General features: G+C 32.5%; 1 protein-coding gene across 1 annotated transcript; it reads right to left on the bottom strand.

The window, feature by feature from the left end:
• Positions 1 to 696: 696 nt before the first annotated feature.
• Positions 697 to 4,458, bottom strand: LOC110639283 (uncharacterized). The gene is made up of 4 exons (XM_021790165.2): positions 4,330 to 4,458; positions 2,467 to 3,878; positions 1,391 to 2,366; positions 697 to 1,147 (listed from the first exon to the last, which is right to left on the bottom strand). Exons 2-4 carry the CDS (start codon positions 3,616 to 3,618, stop codon positions 894 to 896), a joined length of 2,382 nt encoding a protein of 793 aa, XP_021645857.2. The 5' UTR covers positions 3,619 to 3,878; positions 4,330 to 4,458; the 3' UTR covers positions 697 to 893.
• Between the last annotated feature and the right edge of the window lie 5,148 nt (positions 4,459 to 9,606).

Raw genomic sequence — 9,606 nt, 5'->3', positions numbered from 1 at the left:
TATGGAAGCAGATGTCAGAGAGGTGGGTCAAAAGGGCATGTTAGTTAGACCGTTCCAATATCCCACATGTTCCTACACAATCTGTAACATAACTGACAACAACCGTCATCTTACCCTTAAAAAAAGGTACCGACTGTACTTCCCTTTTCGAGAAGGATATTGTTACTTTCTTGCACCTTCACCAATTGAATGACAAATACTTGTTTTTGTCTCTATTACATGTAGAAATAGCAGCCCTTTAGACGTCAGCTTTAATATTCAATATAACATAGGGCCTCGCTCATCATGTACAATAATTTGCTACATTAGTCAGAAATGTACCACCTATGGTGGTGGCATGATAATAACGTATCCATCTGCTAAATCCAAATTTGATCCTCTCAATATGTCAATGCCTAAACATGGAATCTGACATGAACTCTGTAGTGTCGGATCGAGGACGGAATCAATGCAATGCCCTCTTCTATCACATTCAAATGGGAACAAAGTACAGAATTACCTTATATATCCCATTTGAATGTGGGATGTGGGAAAAGGGAGCAAGGCACCAAATGTACTCAATTGCTCATCAACGGAATTCAAAAAATAGTAACCATGAAACTTATGCTGGTGAGATCTCTGTCCCACACCTAAGCACAAAATAGAAACTCATTCCACCCAAAAACACATGGCTCCAAGAAGAAGGAGAAGAAGAAGTAAGAAGGAAAGGAAGGGATTCAGTAATAACAATATTATCAATTTGTCTTAACAATGGGTTTCGTGATCAAATAAGAATAGAGCTCTTCAACGCTCAATGTCAGTCAATTATATCCCTATGAACAAATTAACCATAAATGTTTGCCTAGAACACCTAACAAAAAAGAGAGTGCGAAAAAAGCACTCCGTGTCAAAGACTAAAGAGCTAAACTTAACCACTGCGGCAATCTTGTATCCATGATCCTCTTCACTACATCCCTTACAAAACAATCAAAACAAGATGCGCAAAAACCTTTCATTATACTTGTCTGTCCAGCAGCCACCCTCCCACCATGGTTGCAAATTGGTGGTGGGGGTACAAATTGGACTTCACTCCTCTTGTGCTCAAGACCGCAAGCAGCTAAGATGGTATGTGTGGAACTCCTAGCAATGTCCTTGAAATTTTCATGGCCTGCACGAAACCAAAAAAAACACAAGTTGAGCGTCTCTGGTAGTAAACATAAAACCACCCAGCACAACTGCACCGCATCAGAACAGAAGGGCTACTAAGCACTAAGAATTCATGAAACTTCTCAAGATTGTCTACAAACACCAATCCAAATCATGCTGTAATTCATCAGGAGAACTACCAAGTATAATGACGAGGAAATAGAAACTACATACTTGACAAAAATATTCAAGTAACTTCATATACCTAATTCAGTGTCCTGAGACAAGCTTTTCAAATGGCTTTTAACCATTGATTGCAATTGCTCCTTTACTGCATAGAATTGACTCTCTTCTCTAGCTCTGTGAGGTGGCAAATTAACTTCAAATGCAATGCCCGGTCTGCTGTTGCACTGATGGAATTGCTCATGGCCAGACGCAGAGTTGATCCCCGTGAGTTCAGGCCATAATGTTAAATTGACAGACCTCTCAGTAATTGTAATAGTTGGATCCTGAACTGCTTGTGTTCTCAGTTGGCTTGATGTCATAGAAAAAATGTCTCTATTATGCAGTGAAGAAGAGGGATGGTCTTGTAATCTCACATCATGGAATGCACTTTGTGATGTCCCCATTTCTTGTGACCTTGAATTTTGAACAAAGGACTCCCTAAATTGATCAATTGGAGGGTTTGAAAGGTCATTATGCAAGTTGGCAGGTGAAATGCCATCAGCTCTGCTAGCCATATTATTCATTCTGTGAGTAGAAAGGAGATTTTGTATATGGCGGTGTATCTGGCGTCTCGCTGACAGAGTTACTGCCCCTGCTCCAGATACTGGAGAAGCTGCCTGAACATCTCCCGTGGGAAATCTTCGAGACGAAAGATTCCCAACTCCTTGAGAGAATGCCAGACGAGGTGAAGGCTCTGAAGTGGGGTCTAAATCTTCACGATTATTTGCAACAGGAGATGGTCGGTTGAACATGCTGCTTGTTGTCGTTTGATCTGGCAAAGGCTCCTGAGCTTGAGAGCTTGAGGATCCCAGAGCAACAGGTCGACAGCCATCACAATACCAATTACCTTCAGGCACTTGCCGCCCAAGACCAACACAATAGGTATGTGCAGGTGAATCACAGAGATCGCATAGTAACATAAGGCCATCATCCCCACCTTCATGGCATTCTGTACAAATCACATTCTCATATGGGTCAATAAAGCTCCTTATTTCTTCTTCTGATGGTTGATAGACCTATATAAAGCAATAACACAATCCAAAACAGGAAATAAGAAACAAATAAAGAATGAAAATAATGACGGTTACACAATAGGAAGAAAGATACAAGAGAGACCTGATCCCGCTTGGGGACTTGTATCACCACATTTCTTAGATCAACTCCCACACCGACTCTTCCATTCTTAGTTATTGTCTTAAACCTCTGCTTGCACAAAGGGCAACGGGACTCTACTTTTGACCATTCCATGATGCAAGTGAAGCAGAAATAGTGACTACAGCAATTCAGTGTTCCCCGCAATCTTCTTTTATCCTCTTCTGAGAGGCAAATTCCACACACCTGCTTTCCCACCTCAGCTATTACTTCCTTTACCTTCTCCTTACCTTTTCTTGCAATGGGTTTGCCTTGTTGACATAAATCCCCATTCTCCTGAAATTTCTGTATAGACGATGAACTCCTCAAACTAGTCCTTAGTTCTCCGTACAACTCACTGGCTTCTCTCACCTGCTCTCTCTCTTCATCTGAGACTGTAAATTCATAATCAGATGATCCAGAAGGCATAAAATCTGAATCTGAATATACGGCGAACCTCCTCCTTCTCACACCTGAATTCTTCCTGCTCTTTTCTCTTACATCTGCACTATCATCTATAAAATCAACATCATATTCATCATCATATTCACAACTTCCTTTCTTCCTCGACCTATGGTTGTTTCTTCCTTTCTTTACTGAAGGCTTCTTAGAAACCCTGGATTTCCTCAGTTTCCTTGGACCTTGCCCGAAGCCCCTTTTCTGCCTCCTCCTCTTGCCCACTTTCATGTTATTACTCTTCTTTTTCATTGTTAATTCTTCATCCTCATCCAGAAAATCATCATCTTCATCAAGAGTGAATTCCTCATCATCGCCATCATCATTGTCATCATGAACATAATCCTCATCTTCCTCCTCATAAGATACCCTTTTTCTTTTCCGTGAAGTTTTACCGCCAATTTTTCCATTTGGTTGAGAACGCTTGTTATTTTTGGATCTAACATTCCTAAACTCCTCTTCCTCCTCCTCCTCCTCCTCCTCCTCTTCTACATAACTACCAAAACTCTCCTCTGATGCATAATCATCTAAAGAATTGCCCAAATCCTCTGAATCATCATCAGATGCATTTTCCTCAATTTCAACCACATAATCCTCATCTGAATCATCAGAACCCTTATCTTTAGACCTAACCCTCTTCTTAAAATTTCTCTTACAATTAACCTTCCCTCCTCTTCCCATCTATTTTGTACACACAAAAAAGAGAAGACCAAGAACCTAAAAATTAAACCACAATTTTTAACCCAATAAATACCATTATAAAGATTCTTTATTTCACACGGCTACATCAAATCAAATCGCATCAAAACAAATCCCAAGATTCTTGAATTCGTTTACTTTGTTTCTTGCTTTGGTTGTACTCAAATGGGGTTATAAGATTAATACACAGTAATCCCTCAAAGAAATTATCCCTATTTTACCAATTCTTTCTCGCAATCGATCTGTAATAACACAGAAAAACAAAAATAACCGACAAAAAAATCAAAAACAAGAAAAAACCAGATCACAAAAATAAAGATTATAAAAGTTTTCCATGTTATAAATGCTTTAAATAACCAATCAAACAAGAAAAAAATTAAAAACACAAACCCACTAATAAAATCACCATTTTTAGGTCCCTTTCTGGAGGAGCTATTTTAATTAAGGAAGCGAAAGAGAAATATTTATATATCTAAATATAATATAAGAATTGAATTAATCATTCAAATCCTCCAAAGCCCAAAAACAAATTTTCAAAAATAAATAATAAAAAAAGATTGAAAATTGAAGAAACCGGGAATCAATTGTTCCAATACAAAGCTCAAAAAAAATTATACAAATACAAATACGTATATACAGAGCTAGAGGGAGAGAACAAGAAACTCAGGGGAGGGGAGGGGTGGGGTTTGGTACCTGAAAGGAGGAAGAAACGAGTTGAAAACTGAGAAAATGTTTCTTGAAATTCAGAAACTATTTTGATGCGCTTTTTCGTTTCGGTTGTTGCGTTCCTGATGCGCTGTCGTTTTTTATTTTTCATTTAAGTAAATAAATAATTATTTGTTTTATTTTTTTAAATTAAATAAAAATCGCCAGATTTTTTTTGAAAATATTGTGAACGTTGATACTTAATGGCGTACGCGATCTTATCGGTGGTATTCTTAATGCCCAAAATGTCCTCTGAAAGAATCGGCCTTTCAAGTCTTTTTTCAGGTTTTATCTGTAATTTCACCTAGAAGTCTAATAATTGCACGTGTTTCCTAAAATAGCATCGCTTGAGCGAAAGCCCTATTTAAAAGAAAAAAAAGATCTCACATTCAAAATTTTATTATTTAATATTTATAATTCAGTTAATAATAATAATAATCATTTTTTATTTTATTTTATAATACTTTAAAATTTTAATTATTTTAAAATTGAATTAAATTAACTTTTTTTTGGCAATAAAATTAACTTAAATTTTAATTTATTATGAATAGTGCATTTTTATAGCTCAATCGAAATTACTTATATGTCCTTCCTCTGTTTTCTTATTTACCAATTGAACAATTGACTAAAATGATAAGTTACATCGGCGGACCATCATCACTCAAAACAATGTTATTTCCTTATCATATCATTGAGCAACAGGCCGGCCACCACCACACATGGATTATCTACGCCGTACATTTCAACACCACAAGTCCTGTTTCACATTGAATTTTAATTTTTTTTAAATTCAAAAATATTTCTAAAAAGACTATTTTAAATATATTGAAAAAAAAAATTATTTATTTTTTAATTTTAATATTTTTCATTAATATATTTTAAAAAATATATATTTTTGAGCCGCAACTTTAACGGTAACTACCAAACAGGTTCAATAACTTTTATTGGTTGTCCTCAATTTTGATTTTTATAGAAATTTGGGATTATTTTTTGATAATTTATTTAATAATATTAGTTATTTTTATACGAATTTACTATTTTATGATTATTATTTATTTTTATATTTATTAATTATTTTAATAATTATTAATTATTAAATATTAATTATTAATTATTTATATAGTAATTTAAAATAAAAATTTTAATAAAAATATTTATTAAATTAATCATTAAATATATATAAAAAAATTTTAAAAATTAAAAGATAATTTTTTATGAATAACACTTTCAATATCTAAATATTAATATAAATATTATATCACTAAATAATATAAATAAAAAAATAATATTTTAACTATAATCAAAATATTAAAAATTAAGCTGTTATCAAATATAGTCATAGGCAATCATATATAGAGTTTCATGTTGATTTAAATGAAAATAATATTTTATTTTAATGATAAAATTTAAGGATATATTTGATATGATATGTAATTAACTGAGGACTACTCTCTCTCTACAACTAGAGAGAAGCTTTTTTTTTTGTTTTTTTTTTCTCTATTCCTTAGTTCTTGGTCTTTGCTTAGTTTGAGGCTTTCCTTTCCCCCCATATGGGCATAGAAGGTCTCCCGTGGTTGATGTCTGTGCGTTTGCTTTGGGATGTAAATAGAGCCCTTTTGGGATTGTTAAAGTTTCTCAGGTCCTTAGCAACCCTCTTGGCTCGGTGATTGAAGTATTAGTTTCTTAGGAAAGAAAAGCAACCTAAGGGTTCAAGAGTTAACCTGAGTGAGTGGGTGTCCCTTTTGGCTATAAGAGATTGAGAGATCGATCAGAGCTCTACTTTCTTCCACCATTTTTGTCTTCCATAAGTTAGTTGTCAATGATTTTCAACAGCCTCCTGCACATGGATGGCAATCTCGAGCCTGAGGTTCCTCTATGTTTTTGAATGCTTTAAGCTGGTCAATGGCTTTTGTTAGGAGTTTTTCCTTGCTAATTTGTTTACCAGGTCTTCCTTCCATGAGTGATTGGCGGTGGCGGCATTGTAGCTGGGTGCTGCGAAGAATACATTGTATGCTACCTGCTATCTAAGGTGGATTTGGTTGAGCTATATGGGCTTTGTTATGAAGTTTGGGTAACTAGGTTGTTGTTTCTGTTAGGTGGGCCTTCTAGCCCTCTTAATGTACTAAACCCTTAATTAAATGGAATTTAATTAATCTTACGGAAAAAATATATAATGTAGTTAATTATATAATAAAATGATTTATATAATATAATGTAATATAATTATTAATTATTATTTTTATATAATCAAATAAAATAATAAAATATATAATATATTCATAATTTCATTACATCTTTTATCTCATATATCAAACATAGTCTAATATCTTAAAATGTTGATATATATACTTTTGATTCAATTTTTATGATTGTTCATTTATTGATTTTAATGTAAATGCATTTTAATTTTGGCTATTTTAATTTTTTTTAATATTTTATAAAATTTAAATGAGATAAAAGCTGTTAGAATTTAATTTTTAATATCCTAAATTACAAGATAGGTGATAGATCATAGTGTAACCAATTAATGACATCCTAATTTTGTTATAATTATACATGATCTACCTGAATATACTGTGTATTCATATTCTTTAAAAAAAAAAAATTCTTGATCTTTATGGTTTTGGGGCTAATCAAGTAACATAATTTAAATATTTTGGTGGGTTGTGCAATCGGCCAAAATCTCAGATTCAGCTACTATATTCACTTAATCTCTAGGCCCTTAATTTTTTTTTAGACCCAAATCATTCCCTTGGGTTCTCATACCCACCTACTCTCATGGCTTGTATTGTTTTTAGGGATAGCAACGAGTCAAGTTGTTTCAGGTCCTCAATCCGATCGAACCCTAATAAAATGAATTTGAATAGTATATAATCGAGTTTGGAATAGATTGAATTTGAAATTTAATACCCGTGACATGTTTGAGCCGGATTCAGATTTTACATATTGGATATCCGTTATCTGAATCTGTTTATATAAATATTTAATTAAATATAAATATATATTTTTTATAATAATATTTATAAATTTTTATATATTTTATTTTATATAAAATAAAATTGAAATATTTTATGAAATTATTAAATTTTTAAAATATAAATTATTAATAAAAATAAAATTTTTTTATATATTATTAATTAAAATATATAAAATTAAACGGGTCGAATATTTACCGAGTAATAATAGTTGAGTTTGGGACAGGTTTAGATAATTAAGAATAAATTTTAATCGGGTTTGAAATGAGTTTGAGTTTTGATAATATTAATCGAATTCGGATTCGGATAGGATAATTTTTACGAATACCCTACCCGTTGTTATCTCTAATTGTTTTATACAACTCAAAAATTCAGTTGGAGAATAATTTTTTAAGTTGTGTATCTCCAGGAGGGATGCAACTTATGCTGAGTTTCATTTCTTTCATGGAAAATTTTTGTCAAGAAATAGGGGTTAAAAATGAAAAAAATACCTAGCTACATTGGGGTGGTTACAATGCTGTTTTAGGAGGGTGAGGAAGGAACTAAGGCACTCTAATGAAAATTACATCACAACAAAAAGTATAATAAATAAATAAATAAATAAAATACAAAGAAAAAATAGCCCATATTAGAGAAAATTAAACTGAGGATCAACATAGCTAAAGGATTAAACTGAGGATCAACATAGCTAAAGGGAATTTGGTAACTAGGACCTACATTCTTCATAGTTAATCACTAAAAGCTTCTATGAATCCAACTTCTAGCTAGGTAGGTGTAGCTTTTTGCTAGTAGTGCATGATTATGAGAACTTGTTCTCCATTATTAAAATTCCCATTTATATATAATTACAAAGCATATATAGATACATCAAGGTATATGCATATACAAATATAGAAGCAATTCATGGGTTTCTTCTTTTTTTTTTTCTCTCCCCACCTAGGGATTCAAGAGAGGAGTTGTCCAATTCAATGACAACCATATATGACTATAGTATTTCAAAAGTTTCTTCAGCTACCAACATCATTCCCAAATTTTGGACCATCCCCATACAATGAATGGGAACTAATAATCAAGAATTTAAATTAAGGATAAAAGAGAGAGTTTGTTATCCCTTCCTACAATAGAATCTTTGCCCCTAAAGAAAAACATTGTTATCTTCTCTTTTTTTTTTTTCTTTTTTAGTATAACTAATTTCGATTAAGACTCGATTCAAGACTTCGCAGTTATAGAAATAGTTGCAATACTATTGAGCTAAAGTTTATTGGTATATCATCTCTCTTTTTTTTCTCTTTTATTGATATAAATTTAAGATTAAAAGGGTTTGGATACAATAATTGTACAAGTCATATGACTTAATAAAGCTTTGTTAGACCTTTATCTCTTTTTTTTTTTCTTATTAAGAAAATTTGACCATTAATTTGCCGCATGACATACAAAATTTGGCTAATCCACATGTATTTGGGTCCTAATTAAAGGGAGTTAAAAGTATATTATTAGTTAAACTATCTATATCATCAAATGCTAGCTTGGGGCTTCATGAGGTGACTTGGACACATGGCTTGTATTGAAAAGAAAGGATATTGAAAGAATTGCAACCATAAAAGAATATGTGATTGAACATGATGATTTTGATCAAAGTTTGAGATATAAACAATGTACTCTCTCCATTGCATTATTATTCATTTCATCACCTTATTTTTATTTATGCATATCTATATGCTTTGTGTTGTGTTGGGAAAAAAATATCTTGAAAAAATTGTTGGACCAAGAAAATACAAGTGCCATAAGAATGTGAAGAATATTAAAAGTGATGAACACTTAATAACTAGACTACTAGTGAATATATAGTTTTTATATGATCCTTCCCTTTGAGGCTTTCAACCTCTTGTTCATTATATATAAATTGGTCCTCTAATAGAATAAGGTGTGGCCAAAAGAAATTGGCATGGTAAGGTTTCATGATTTCTTGGGAATGAGTCACATCTAACTCAACCTAATCACTATGACATACATGTGGTCGTTTTATAAGCTAGGATTTTATAATATAAGGATTGAAATAAACTTTATGGACCATAATAATGCACTTGAGATTGGGACCTCAAGAAAAAAAAAAGGGGAAATTGGACCCATTCTATTGACTTCAACTCTTCTTTCTCTGCCTACCCTTGAACTTAAGGGTTCTCTTCATTTTTTTTTTCTTATAGGATCTTGAATGTTAGGGTATTTTATTTGCAGAAAAATGGGCCAAAAGATGGAACTTTTGATCCTTGTATTTAAGGTAATAAATTCA

This window comes from Hevea brasiliensis, chromosome 3, assembly GCF_030052815.1.
Source record: "Hevea brasiliensis isolate MT/VB/25A 57/8 chromosome 3, ASM3005281v1, whole genome shotgun sequence".
NCBI classification, from domain to species: domain Eukaryota; kingdom Viridiplantae; phylum Streptophyta; class Magnoliopsida; order Malpighiales; family Euphorbiaceae; genus Hevea; species Hevea brasiliensis.
This window is presented reverse-complemented; position numbering and strand designations above follow the sequence as displayed.

What these genes read in the sequence shown, in the direction of transcription:
- LOC110639283 (XM_021790165.2), bottom strand. Translation starts at nt 3,618, where the DNA reads ATGGGAAGAGGAGGGAAGGTTAATTGTAAGAGAAATTTTAAGAAGAGG. An exon ending in AAGTCCCCAAGCGGGATCAG is followed by an intron (nt 2,367 to 2,466) that starts GTCTCTCTTGTA and finishes TGCTTTATATAG; the next exon opens with GTCTATCAACCATCAGAAGA. An exon ending in GTCTCAGGACACTGAATTAG is followed by an intron (nt 1,148 to 1,390) that starts GTATATGAAGTT and finishes GGTTTCGTGCAG; the next exon opens with GCCATGAAAATTTCAAGGAC.